The 14,380-nt window shown below is 41.4% G+C and overlaps 1 protein-coding gene across 4 annotated transcripts; it reads left to right on the top strand.

The window, feature by feature from the left end:
• The first annotated feature begins 960 nt into the window (after positions 1 to 960).
• On the top strand, positions 961 to 13,624 carry LOC144702406 (phox domain-containing protein). Of its 4 annotated transcripts, none has more exons than XR_013581244.1 (16): positions 961 to 1,135; positions 2,264 to 2,666; positions 2,766 to 2,943; positions 3,040 to 3,179; positions 3,776 to 4,610; positions 4,902 to 5,002; positions 8,991 to 9,135; positions 9,211 to 9,279; positions 9,341 to 9,386; positions 9,529 to 10,013; positions 10,606 to 10,685; positions 11,103 to 11,238; positions 11,509 to 11,683; positions 11,766 to 11,848; positions 11,938 to 12,163; positions 13,482 to 13,624. XR_013581244.1 is itself a non-coding variant. In XM_078574437.1 (15 exons), exons 1-15 carry the CDS (start codon positions 1,033 to 1,035, stop codon positions 12,073 to 12,075), a joined length of 3,117 nt encoding a protein of 1,038 aa, XP_078430563.1. In that variant the 5' UTR covers positions 961 to 1,032; the 3' UTR covers positions 12,076 to 12,327. The 4 variants fall into 4 exon arrangements, 2 of the variants coding, with proteins under 2 accessions (XP_078430563.1, XP_078430564.1); XR_013581243.1 differs by having other exon boundaries at positions 13,428 to 13,584; XM_078574437.1 differs by lacking the exon at positions 13,482 to 13,624 and having other exon boundaries at positions 11,938 to 12,327.
• The last annotated feature ends 756 nt before the right edge of the window (positions 13,625 to 14,380 follow it).

Genomic DNA, 14,380 nt, shown 5'->3' with positions numbered 1-14,380 from the left:
AGTGAGTAAAATAATTGGTACAACAAATTTCTTACATCCCCTGGCAGGTGGCAACAAATTAGTTATTTACCTGCATATAAAAAATATATAAATGTCTTCACTTTTTTGTCAACAAATTATTCATTATATACTTTAATTTTTCAGTCAAGAAATAAGTTAGTTTGATTAATAATTTGATTATCATAACATATTAAACCATACCTCTCATATTAAACAATTTAATTATTACAATCTATTCAATAATAAAATATAAATGTATTAAAATTGCGTCACAGACGTCATCCGTGATGGACTATTCGTCACGTCACGCGTCCGGGCAACCCCGTCACCGTCACAGGCAACCCGTCACGCGTCATTGTCACCGTCACCGTCACGCCATCCATCACGTGTCCGTCACAGTGACGCGTGCCGTGACGGATGACATTTGCCGATCCCTACTGTTTTGACTCTCCTTTTATATTTCTAGTCTCTCGTCTCTGGAGTCTTTTGCGAGGTCTTGTGCGTTGCCCTTCCGTCCCGTTCCGTTCGTTCCCTACGTTGTTCAAGGATTCGGTTCTTGAACCGTTGGAAGGTGTCCAGTCGGATTTCCTCGCCACGTGGCGGCTGCACCGACAACCTGCCAGTTGTCAAGAATGACGTGGTGATCCACGTAGGCATGAGAAACAAGTCGCGATGACTTTGTAGAGACGCGTAGAGGGTGACAGCAGCACAAGTTACTTTGCGCTTACGTGGTCAAATTCTCACCGTTGAGTAATTAACACGTAATAATTCTGAAATACGCAATTGGCAGTAAGATATTAAAATGCCGTAGAATGCATTAAATAATTATCAATAAGAACAAACATGATTACTTTTTGAATTTCAAAATCGAACAACCCGACCCGTTATTGTTTATATTGCACTCCGACCCGAACCGTTGTCCCGACCCGACCGCGATCGTGACTACATCATGAGACTCATGAGAGAGAGATTCTTCTGCGATCGTTCTAGTTCTTCCCCCCGTCAAGGAGCTCGGCGGAGCTTGGCAATAGGATGGGGAAACCGATGGAGAAGCTGCAAGATCTGATCGAGGAAGCGAAAGTCAGGGCCGTAGGATGGGCTATGTGCATCTTTGTTATCGCCTACTTCCTCTCCCGTAAGCTGTTCCTTGCATGTCATAGGCTTGGGGTTTAATCAAAATTACATCATGGCCGAAAGAAACTGGTCATTGATTTTTTTGAGAATTTTTTTTGTATTAAGAATCACAAAAATAGTTCAGATTTCTTGCTAATTATCTGTCCATTTGGCCGATCTTTACCTATTTGGTGTCTTTTTCGTATCCCGCTGAATTATGATTTAGTTCTCTAAAGGTTTCCAAGGTATTCCGCGCGCTAAATTATTTCTTGAAGGTGATAGATCTATTTCAGCTGCTAAAATTATCCTCTCCTTCAAATTATTTCTTGAAGGAAAATTATTTCAGCAGCTTTTCTTGGGGAAATACGGTGCTATTGTCTTCTCATTTTCTATAAGTTGAAATATGAGTTCAGAGATGCTTTTGGACTCTTGTTTATTTTACTGTCACTGGGCGTGCGAAATGACATTTATCTGAATTTTACAGTGTAGTTGAAAGAAAAATGTATAATTATCCCGTAAAAAGATGCATTTAATTTATTCCCAACTTTCGAATAGTCTTAACTTCTTTCAGTCGGGATATTTGTGAATGTTGAACTTTTTTCTTTGAATAATGACAAATCATACATCAAAGTTTACGTTGAAAATTACTCTGCTGTTTTTCTTTTACTCAGCCTGGATTGCTGATGCGTCAGTTATTCTTCAATATTTAACCTGAGGGAGTCTTTTCCTTGTCCATGCGACCTTTTGCTTGATAACCGATAAAAGTAGGTTGTACCGACAATTACACATTTAGTATAGACGATATCCTTTGCAAGAATCCTCTGCTCTCTTCTTGTTTTCCTCAATTGACACATTTTTGGTCGTCGACTAGTTAATACCATTACCTTTTCTGTGAATACTATCTACTTTATTTTGTTCCAGAAAGAAATTTCTCGCTGGAGGCTTGTGATTTTATATCAACTGTGATATTAATCCAAACTTCTCTTAAAAATATTTTAATTGATGAAGTACCTTTTTTGTAATGGATTTGTAAATGGTAATCTGGTCAAATGGCACTGATATTTTGAAGTTTTCATTTTTTATGACGTAATTCATTTGTGCTTTACTAGAAAATGCACGTTTCTTATTTGATTCTATCATGCTGTTCTAGATACAAGCAAATCCTTGTGGACAAACATCCCTCTAGCAATTCTTATATTCTCTACATTACGGTATCTATCTTATGAGGTGGAGATTCGTTGGAAAATCAGACCAACTTACAAGCCTAGCTATCTATCTCACTTGGCAAGAAGGCAACTGCCTGTCAATGATCCTCGTCTTTCAACTTCACCTTCTATACCCAGATTTCTGAGGAAAATCAAGTCCCCTCCCATTGAATCCGCCATCAAAGGCTTTATTGAAAAGCTCTTGCAGGATTTCGTTAAAGATATGTGGTATTCCTCTATAACGCCAGACACAGATGGCCCAGAATTGATGCGGGGTCTGTTACTGGATGTCATTGGAGAAATATCTGGACGGATAAAAGAGATCAATCTTGTTGACTTGTTGACAAGGTGCTTGTGTTACTTTTGTAAGTCATCTTCTGTTTTTTTCTCAGTTTGTCATCGTGTAGATTGCTTATGGCGTGGTATTGATTGTGTTTTACTTTTCAGGGATATGGTAGAATTGGTAGGCAATCACTTAGATCTGTACAGAAGAAACCAATCTGAAATTGGAATAGACATTATTGGAACCCTTTCATTCGAGGAAAGAGATGAAAAATTGAAGCAGCACCTCATGTCAGCAAAAGAACTTCATCCCGCTCTAATATCTCCAGAAAGTGAATACAAGGTGCGGTTTGTGACTGCAAGAATACTTCCGTTTTTTCATAGTTTTATCACTTTTAATGTAAGATAGAAGCCTTCTCTTTTGCTTGTTTTTATTTAGGTTCTTCAACGGCTTGTTGGGGGGATCTTAGCGACAGTCTTAAGGCCTCAAGAAGCTCACTGTCCGCTAGTGAGATGCCTTTTCAGGGAACTACTGACATGCTTGGTAATGCAGCCCGTGATGAATCTGGCCAGCCCCGGGTGAGCTCTTCCCTTTTCATTATTGGTCTCGTCTATCAAATTGTCATTTCATCTCGGGGCTCTGATGTTATCAATCTCCTCACTTTTTTTCTTATTAGCTTCTTGAATTAGTGATGTCACTAAGTTTCAGAAAGATTGCTCCTGTAGACGCCAAAAAAATTCAAAAAATTATATGTATTTCTGATTGGTGGTAGTGTTGCAGAGACAACTTCTTTTCTAAAGAATGATTATTTGAAATTTAGCAGTGATTTTATGGGAATAATCTGTACATGAAGGGTGTGAGATCATAAAAACTATGTTTGCTGATTTTTGATTATGGATGAATTAATCCGTACACGGAAAAAATAACAAGTTTCTGCCGTAAGTTTTATGCTCTAAAAAATTTGGTGTAACTCTGATCATACGAATGAAGAGACTGGTGTAACTCTGATCCAGGAACAAAAGAATACCTGATTTGAAGAGAAAACAAGGAGTAGATCAAGATAAATTGGTATCAAACAATCAGCGTCATAAATCTTTAGCAACAGAAAGACTCACATAAACTGCCATTGACTCAAAAATATCATAAATTGGCCGTCACGGTTGTTTTATTTCAGGTTTATCAATGAATTGATTGAAGACCTCTTCCTCAGCCAGAAGAATAATGTGAATGAGGATATTTCTGGGAGCAAAGCGCTCATTCCACTAATGGAAATTCAAGGAGCTAACATTAACATTGATCCTGCAGCAAGAGGCAATGATAGTTTGGACTCTTCTTTGGTCAAACCTGTCAAAATGACGTCCACTATTTCAGAGAGACCTTTGCCAATATCGTCCAATCAAAATCCAGGTCAGAAAGATCTGGAATCAGCAGACTGGGCGAGAGTTCTAGATGCAGCGACTCAGAGAAGGACTCAAGTTCTTGCTCCTGAAAATCTTGAGAACATGTGGACCAGAGGAAGAAACTATCAGAAGAAGAGTGCTGATATTGTCAAAGCAGTTACCTCGTCAACTTCCCTGATGACTTCATCAGGATCTTTGTTGACTGCGGGATCTCCTAGCACTGATGTTCCCAGCCAAAATATTCCAAAAGAAACCGTTGTAAGGCGTCAAGATATCAAATCCAGTTCCCACCGAACTAATGACACAGCTCTTGCTCGAGATTTGATGAGGGAACCGTCCAAAGTTGACAAAAATTATGCGTGGACAGACATGACGCGCCAAGCAGGAAGTGTTAGGGAGCAACTTAAACGATCTACTAGTGCCTCTGCACTAGTAGACCAATCTCATACAGAGACCAAATTTATAATCGAAAAACCTCAAATTACGGATTCCCATGGCTCATGTTCAGAACAATGCAGTAGCGGGAAGGAAGGGCTTAGTATCAAGAGCCGATCGGAATATCTTGCCCATGGTGAATCAACTACTGTTGCTCCAAAGATCAGATGTCGGGTAAGATTTATTTTTGATGTAGAAGTTCAATTGCTAACCCACAGTTATAGATTCTCAAATTTCCCCATGTTTTTGAATCAGGTTTCAATAAATGACCTGCCAATTATTTTTTGAAAATAAGGCTTCAATAATACTAAAAACTCTGGTTACCTGCCAATCACATGTGAAAGATACTAAAAAATCGTCCAGAAATGTTAACTCAGGATCCTTGCATCGAGTGCCTCTTTTTTCTCTTTCTTCTTAATTACCTGGGTTCTAATTGTTTCTTCTTAATTCTATGAAACTATCCAGGTAATCGGAGCGTGCTTTGAAAAAATTAGCTCCAAGTCATTTGCAGTTTATTCCATTGCTGTGGCTGACTCCGAGAATCAGATCTGGATTGTAAAGCGGAGGTACAATCATGGGGCCGAGTTCTTAGTGTAGATTGCCTTCCTCTTTGCTAAAGAACTATAAACTCCTCCGGAAATCACGCACAAAACCCTCTGTTTTACATGAAACCTACTTTTTATTTTCTATAAATTCAAACCCTCTGTTTTGTCAGTTTTAGTCATTCAACTTACGCTTGATGGGTGCGATCCTGAACTATGGCGCTGAAAAGAACAAAATAATTTAAAATATTTTTTTTGCTGGAAACATATGATAATGAACATTGGATGAGATGGTGGGTGGTGGACGGGAGTTTGGCAATGGGAGCAATGAGTTCCGACAATAGTTTGGTGGGAGTGCGTTGGGAGCTTGGGGTTCTGAGACGTCATAATGGAGAGACAGCGGATGGCATGACAGCTTGATCTCGAGGGATGACAGATGGTGGATAACAGAGGTGACGGCAGGGCTTGGGAGTCCATGAGTTAAACACCATGATGGTGGAGCCCTTGGGAGTGTTATGGCGTGATAGGAAAGACAGCAGAGCTCAGGAGGTAGACGGCATGGGAAGGAGTCCGACTGTGGTCGAGAGCTCAGTGGCTGTGCCTGGGGAGCTCTATGGCCTAATGGGTGTACCGGGGGAGCTGGGGAGCTCGTGAGATTAACAGTGTGCCAGCAGAGCCCTCAAGTGTCTGCCGAGCTTGATGGCAAAACTGCGCTTGGCGCGGGTCACACAACATAGCACGACCACACTCGAGGGTGAGATTACAAATTCCTCAGGAGCTTGACGACAGGACGACAGTGCCCAACGGTGCTTGGGAACTCAGAAGCTTGGCTGTTCGACAATGGAAGGAGCATCTGGTGCAGCATTCCAGTGCGGGATAGCGGCAGACATAACTCACAAGGCTATAGGCTGTGATCCGTGGACACACACTCATGTGGCAGGACCAGCTCATCTTCTGCCTCGCTGTATCTGTCAACCCGACATGCTGCAGTGGGGAAGGAATAAGGGTGAAGTGGTGAGCTGCCTCACTTTGATGCTCTCTGGTGGCTCTGTCACCATCGAGTCCTTTGCAAAGTATCACCACAGCATCTCCTGTTGCAATGGAGGGACCAATAAGGGATTGCTCATGTCATCGATGGCCATGGCAGAGGAAGAGAAATCGAGACAAATTGGCATGTAGGCATTGGCCCCTCATAAGATGGGTCTACACTCCCGGAGGAGGCTGACCTGCCCATGGTGCAAGCAGTGGGAAGGCAAGGCCCACTAGACAAATGAGGGGGTAGGGGGGCCAGAAGCTGGGTTGACGCGGAGCAGATCCATTGACCAAGATGACGTGGTGTGCTTACTAGAGACCTTGTTGAAGAAATGTGTGGCATGGGATTGGAGGGTCATGGGATGTGATTTCTTCAAGGGATGCCTAGTTGTGAATGTGGTAGGGCCATACGTAGTTTGGTGGTGGCCTGGAGTTAGTTGCTGTTTTCTAAGGAAGACTTGCGGACAAGTAACTTTGTAGTGGCAGCACAAGTGAAGAGAAATGATGGCTTTCAATTGGTTGTCAGTTTGATTTACATCCTGGTAAGCCTGATGCTATGGGTATCCTGTAGTGGGGAGCTTGCAGGGATACTATAGAAATTGCAGCGACTGCCTCTGTCTTTTGATGGTGATTTCAACATGACATCAGAGGTAGAGGACGGACCTCACTTAGCAGGTAGCAGAGACCTGGGATCAGAGGCCTTCTAAGCATTCATAGTGGAGGCACCTCTACAGGAAATGAGGCCGATGGACTGTGTGTATGCTCGGAGGAGCACAGTGGGCTCGTGAAGAGGGTCAAGATATAAGTGGAGGTGTTGCAGAAGGAGAACAACTCATTAGATGCTGATGCATCAGAGGTAGCTGGTGCAACCTCTTCCAGATGAAGAGGTTCGTGAGGCCATTCAAGAGCTGAATGGGGAAAGACCGCCGTGGCCTGATGGCTTTTCGACATTCTTCATAGTATTATTGGGGATGGCCAAGATGAAGGTAATAGCCACGGTGTAGTTCTGGTGAGGAAACTGCGGAACAAAGAGAATCAACCCCGCCACTCTGGTTCTGCCACCTAATGTTAAGGGGTCATTTTAATGGGGAATTTTTGGCCTATTTTGCTGTCCTGATCTATATACCTTTTCATACCCAACGCCTTGGCTAACTGGCACAAAGAGGTGAAAGGGGAGCTTATAGGACCTTTCCAGCTAGCATTCATTCTAGGAAGACAACTGGTAGATCACACATTTATAGCAACAGAGATTTTGTTGGTGTGGAAAAAGAAAGAGGGCCATGATGTTTATGGGGAGGTGGATTTTACAAAGGCTTCTGACTGTCTAGACTGGGACTTCCAGTGGGCATTTATGAGTTGAAGAGACAATCCATTAGAATGGGTGGTTTAGATCAAGAGATGTATCACATCCCACTCGTTTCGGTGCTGGTGAATGGGTGTCCCGAAGGGGAATGGATCCAACCATTGTTGTTTGTCGTGGTGGTGGATGCCTTTGCTTTATGTATTCCAGACTCCAAGTTTCGCAGATGGTATCCATCTTCTGAAATATGCAAGAGAGCCAAGCAATCTCCTGGAGAGAGTTCACACAATCTCCATGACCATCTTCGTCTCTTGCCAAACATCTGGGAGCCCTCCGCCCAAAACCCTACTCTTCGGGGTACCCCCCTTGATGCCCTTATGTGCTCTCCTGTAGCAAGTGAGGGGTCCCTTACAAAGGGCGTCCATAGTCGAGGATCAACTTACAAAGGGCAGATTGTTCAGGACTTCATACAAATCAACAAAAGCATCAGTTTTTGTTGGTCTGGGGTTATTGCAATAGGAAGGCCTACGGTCCAGGTCCCTAGAGATGCTGCTTGGGACACAAACTGGTAACCCGTAATAGAGAAGATGGAATGGAAGTTAGAGGGGTGGCAGGCTAGAGTGCTGTCGAGGGGGGTGGTTTAGTGGTCTTGCTTCGTGTGCTCTTAGTGATCCCCATCTTGCGCCTGGTCTGCAAATTAGTTGTGGGCATGGGCAAGTGCCTAGAGGATATGATGAGTCGATTGCTATGGGAATGCTCAAGGTTGGTCTGGAAGGGAGGGGGATGGGGATGGCCCTAGTCTTTTGGGATGTAGTTTGCAGACCAGTCAAACTGGGAGTTGGGCAAGGGGTATTGAAGATACAAGATATGAATCTAGCCTTATTGGCCAAGTTGTGGGGGGGGGGGTTGGCAGACTTATGAGACCAGAGATGGATATGGTTGCATGGGCCATGAAGGACAGCTATGGACGATGGATGCACTGGGAGCGGCGCACGGCTCTGGTCTGATGATACTTATGTGAGGCTCAGACATAGAGACTTAGAGGAGGAATTGATGACCATTTGCGCTTTCCGTGTTATATGGAAACAAAAGATCCTCTTTATGAAGGCTGGTGAAATGGTTTGTCAGGAAGAGGCAGCTCCCGAAAGCCTCACCATAATGTTTTTTGTGCATAGGAAGTGATAAAGACTGCTCCCATCTCTTCTTTGAATGTGTCTTTGCCCAAGTTGTGTGAGCCCTCCAGCCAACCATAAGGGTGGATGTATCCTCAGAGGAGGCCTTCTTGGATTCTTTGCAGGGCCATGCATCCAGGGGGCAAGAGCTTGGTCGTCTATTCGCGGTGCTCTGGGCAATGTGACTGCATTGTATTTTATTTTTAACCAGTTATATATCCATTCAAGAACTGTGCTCAAAGTTTGCCACAGCTATAGAAGCATTTTGTCTTTTTGAACCGTGACGTAATTATCTATCCGTCATCCTTAAAGCACCATAAGTAGTGAAATGCTCTATGCCTTTAAAGCTAAGAAGCCGTTGAGAGCAGAAAATTGGTAGCGTTCAATCTAATTTGGTGAGCAATATTGATTGGTGGCTTATGAGTCAGAATCTAATTTCCTATGAAAAATATTTTGTTATATTGTAGAACTATTGTGATAGATATGACTATGTTTTCTTTTCCTGTAGATACCGAAACTTTGAACGGCTACATCGTCAGCTTAAAGATATTCCTAACTATTCGTTACATTTGCCCCCAAAAAGATTTCTTTCATCTAGTATTGATGACTCCTTTGTTCATCAGCGATGCATACTGCTGGACAAATACTTGCAAGTACGATTTTCTTCTTGTTTTCTCGCATCTTTTGCCTGAGCTTTGTTTTACATTCTGGCTTCTTTATACATTCAGGAACTTTTGTCGATTCCCAATGTTGCTGAGCAGCATGAAGTGTGGGATTTCTTCAGCGTCGCGTCAAAGGTACCCATCTCTGAACAATATTATTGAGTTTCATATCCTAATTATTTTTTTCTTATTGAAGAATTACTCTTTTGGCAAATCTACATCAGTAATGAAAACCTTGGCTGGTACGTGTTCTGTGGCTTTCCTTACTGACTCTTATTGGATTTACAATTTCAGCTCAATTTTGTGGTGCAATGATCATAATTTAAATTTACGGATTAATCTTTGGTGACGCTTGTAGCTGATTTTATTTTTCCTTTCTGACAGTGAATGTTGACGATGCAATGGATGACATAGTTCGGCAGTTTAAAGGAGTCTCAGATGGAATACTTCGAAAAGTTTCTGGATTGCCGTCGCCATCAATGTCTTTCAGTGTTTCACCACAAAAAATGGAGCCACCCTTAACACTAGCCTGGAATGATGATGAGCAGAAACATAGTTTAGGTGACAGAAGTCCAGAAATGAATCGCAGCAGCAACCTGGACATGTCCAACAGCCTGTCCGAAGAGGAAGTTCAGGATGAAGAGGTTTCCTCATTGAACGGCTGGCACTCTGATAATGAATTAAACGCCAAAGCTTTCCCTCCTCGAGTGGTAAAACGGTTGAATGAGTCTGGAAGATTAGACGCCCGCTGGGAAAGTCGTTCTGGAAAGCTTGAAGCCCCCAGGGTCCCCAGTTTGGATGATTCTTTGGCCACTGCGTCTTCTGTAGTCCCTGATCCTGTTGAAGATCAGAACACTGTTCCACCTGAGGTAATAGTCTAGCCCTTTGACTAATGACTTCACCATTTTGTTTCATCCTTAAGTCTTTCTGTATTATTGATGTACCATTGAGTTCCTTGATATGAGATCTCGTAGTGATTTATTACATGAGTACTAATGGAGCTGACCAGTGTGGCCCATGATATGTGGAGTTTCCCAGTTTTTGTCAATAGATTCCTTTTTCCCCCATCTGTTTTTAGAACGCTAGTGGTTGGCAGACTGGGCGGTACAGGCGATCTTTAATTGCGGCAGTAATAAAATTCCTGAATCCAACTTTATACTCCTTTAAGGCTTCAAATTGCTTACAAATTCCAAAAAGATATTGAAGGATACTTTCGGTCCATTTCTACTTTTAATTATGCGGTAAATACATATTTTTCATTGTGAAACATATGATTTTCTTTACTTTGTGACGTCTATTGGGGTTTAATCCTAGACATGCCCACTGTCTGCTTGTTTTTGCCACTGATACCTATTTTTTATTCTTTTCTTAAAAGTTCTTTATTAAAGCTGTTTTGGGATGTCTCCTGCTGCAAAAAAGAGCGCTATGTTCTTCTTTGACGCTATTGGTTTGGTTTTTCAGTGGACACCACCAAACGTGAGCGTTCCGTTGCTGAATCTGGTTGATAATATTTTCCAGCTCAATAGGAGGGGTTGGTTACGGTATGTACTTGCATTGCCTCATCGAAAGGCTTTCCAGCTTCATCTTCTTGGTTCCCTTCTTCCATGTTTATGATTTATGGAGAGATGAGAAAGAACTCTAGTGAAGAGTCAGAATTAGGGACCTTTGTCTTATTTCTTTGTCATCATAAGCATATGTTGTTTTTCAATAACATATCTATTTCAATGTTTAGACCTTCGTCCCAGGCAATTCTGAAGTTAATCTTGAGTTCAACTTATTAATCAGAAAACTATTTCTGCTCTAGTTTTTTCGCAAGAACTGTTTGTCATTCTATGATATCATGATCAAAGTTGAACTTCACTTCAAATTACTTCTTTTGCTTTCTCAAGCTGGAGAAGTGACTTTTTTATTCGAAACTCTATCCCTAGTTTTGTCTCACGTTTCATTGAATTCTTCAGACGGCAGGTGTTCTGGATCTCAAAACAGATTTTGCAACTAATGATGGAGGATGCATTTGATGACTGGCTTTTGAGGAAAATCCATTGGCTTCGTCAAGATGAAACAGTTGCACAGGGTATCGATTGGGTCAAGAATGTAAGATATTTGACAAAAAAGACATTTTTCTACGCCCTGACGTAGCTCATGGATTTTTTTTACCTAGTTTCGCTTGAAAGCCTTTAAACATTACTCCTACATGCTAAACATACTTTCCTGATGTCATATCGGTTGATTATTGACTGTGTGACCAAACGCACCTACTCGCAGCCCAAGAAGCATTGATTCTTGGACAGCTTAATTCATAGAAAATCTTTACGTTGTGAGGAATTGTGTTGCTTATTCAAGTATATTTGGAATGAACGTCAGACTCTGTGGCCAAACGGTACATTCTTCACCAAGGTGGAGGGCAGCAGTCCAGACCAAACAGACATCCACTCAAACCAGGTCTCACCATCTGCCAGTAGGCCTCCGAAACTGACCTCATTTGAGCTGCAGCTTGAAGCAGCTCGTAGGGCAAGCAACATCAAGAAAATGTTTCTAGGTTTGTATCCCCCAGAAAATAATTTTTTGCTTATCATTGGATAACCCTTTAACTCCAAAATAATACTTTTGTACTGGTGCAGATGGGGCTCCCACGGCTTTGGTCAGCCTGATTGGGTACAAACAATATAGGCGATGTGCCAAAGATGTGTACTATTTTCTCCAGGTACTTTACTTCTCTCCATCGCTCTCTTCCCTTCTTTGGCTCTTCTTTCTGTCTATTTGTGGATTGCTCACTTCTTCTTGGCCTTGTAGTCCACGGTCTGCGTAAAGCAGCTGGCTTACGGGATGCTGGAACTACTGATCATTTCGATTTTCCCTGAACTTCGGCGTCTCGTAGAAGGGCTGCATCTTCAGAAAACACCTCAAACAGAAAAGGATATTGTTCTCTGAAGCTGGAAGATCCATTTTCCCCATTGGTGAAGAATTTGAGGCAGCAAAATGCTACATATACACATCCCACCTGCCACGTACTCCATGGGTATGTTTCTTCTCTTATTGTCTTTGTAAATGCTTCCAATAATCATGATAAATGTGTGTTGGGAGGGCCCAGACTTTACTTATACTGTTTCTCTGTATATTCCGCTCGTCAATCCCTTGTAAAACCTTTTGTGTTACAATCTGTATGAGAAATCAATCTTGGAAGCCGGCTACTACTGATAAATCATTTAAAGATGGGACATAAAAGAAAGAACATCATCACTCTCTGCATGACACTCCCCCCTCCTGCATAGATGTTATGTTAGTCATGTTTTTACGTAGGACACGGGCGGTAGAGATGAAGACCTTTGGTAAAGAGATGAGCTACGTTTTCAGATAGAATATATGAGGCGCTTAGGTTGTCACTTTTATGTAGGATGTGAACTCAACTTTGATCTTGCGGCACTGGATTTCTTGTAGTATCCATTGATGACCTGTTGCCACTACACTTTCATTACCCTATATATCCTTTAACTTTGACCACATTGGCAAACTTGCCAAATCACACACTCAGAGATTTTTTCTATCATCGCTTCACGTTTCGCTCTTTAGGTAATTTCAACCATAGAGACTTCAGCTTAGATTGAACCACCGTGCAGAAAATATTTTTTGTATAAGATTGACTGATTGGCTTTATATCAGGATGACAATCAACTTATCCACTGGAGCAAATGTCCCTAAAAAGCTTTAGCGACAAGATGAGCCATATACATTTCTTCAGTCCCATTAGCTTAATATTTATGTGAACCAACTTGCACATGCAAGTTTTCCCTTTAGTAGCTTGACCAGATATCATTTATCAATTTTCCATCTGTTCACTTCCTCATTGTTCTCGTTGTTCCACTCCTTTTGACTCTGGGGCTCAATGATCTTCTTTATAGTAGGCATATTTTTGGCAAAAACATCTTTATTGTGTTGTGACAGGCTTTCATTTTAATCATAAATCTACATCTAGAGATTTTTTGTTAAATTTTTTTAGCTTATTTACTCTAAGAAATTGTCACATACTCCATATGATCTGTCTGCATGGGAATATTAAGCTATTTAAACTTTTCCATGTCATGCATGGCTTATATTCTTTAGGGTGTTGAGCTTGGTATATCCTTAAATGGTTTTTTTAAGAAAAAGAGAGAAGATCACCTAAAACCGGTGATCAACCCAAAATTAATAATATATATGATCGGTAAAAATACATGATAGACCATCCTTGTCCTTTTTCCATCCTTCACTTCCCACTAAACCAACAATATATCCACACTATGCAGTTTTGAGTCAAGCAACACAAGCCTTCCCTAAAATACCACCTCATTGTGGTGCAGTCACATCACCCAAAGCACCGCGAGGAGCCTACCTCACCCTGAGCATCCTCTGCATTCAACTGGAGTGATCACCAACATGCTTCGTTAGATGCCACATCCACCCTGATGAGCTTTTGCGATCTCTAAAATGCTTGCACAAAAGAACTCTAAAAAAACAGGTGAGAGTGTAAATTGCAATTCAAATATATTTTAAAATAATATTTTTTTTGGATTTTACCTATTTTTTAAAGAGAAAAATAATCAAATAAAGGAAAACTAGATAAAACTACTTTACATAAATGAGATAAATAGTTATTTTCTTTTGGATAAGATCTAAGAATATATTATGGTCTTTAAAAGATTTTTTCGGAATTTTAGTCCAAGAAATAAAATTTAAGGAAAAGTAGAAACTTTGGCTTCCCTACCCACGGTAAAATATGTAGGTGCCTGCATTTGTGGTGCGCAATTTGCTGGCGGTGGCGCGCTGTTGTGTGGTAGAATTGGGCATGAAGGAGTAGTGGGCGAAAAATATTTGAACTTTTGATATGTGGGGATTGTTTGAGTGTCATTTAATGTGTCTGAAAGCTTGAAGTCTGGGCATACATTAGAATATTTGCCTAGAGAAAATTAGGAGAACATTCAAGCCAAGCATTTAGGAGATCACACAAACCTTGTTGTCTCTTGCTCATGGGCCAAGTAGTGCCTCTTCTTAAAGAATCTTGATCCTCACACTCTTGTAGAAATGGAATGAAAAAATAAGATTCTGTGTCATCTCAAAGAGGTGGGGAAAGCTTCTCACAGCTTGCCTCGGGCTGACTAGTCATATGTCTAGTATCAAAAGCAGACTCTGATCCTTTGTTTGGGTTCAAAACACTCATGAATTTATAGACAAATCTGTATGAGGCTTTCCCAAAAACATG

This window comes from Wolffia australiana, chromosome 4 (assembly GCF_029677425.1).
Source record: "Wolffia australiana isolate 7733 chromosome 4, ASM2967742v1".
Classification (NCBI taxonomy): Eukaryota; Viridiplantae; Streptophyta; class Magnoliopsida; order Alismatales; family Araceae; genus Wolffia; species Wolffia australiana.
This window is presented reverse-complemented; position numbering and strand designations above follow the sequence as displayed.

Bases quoted from the DNA above. Each gene is read 5' to 3' on its own strand.
- LOC144702406 (XM_078574437.1), top strand. From the start codon at position 1,033: ATGGGGAAACCGATGGAGAAGCTGCAAGATCTGATCGAGGAAGCGAAA. The intron at 1,136-2,263 runs GTAAGCTGTTCC...ATGCTGTTCTAG, and splicing joins TATCGCCTACTTCCTCTCCC to ATACAAGCAAATCCTTGTGG. The intron at 3,180-3,775 runs GTGAGCTCTTCC...GTTTTATTTCAG, and splicing joins ATGAATCTGGCCAGCCCCGG to GTTTATCAATGAATTGATTG.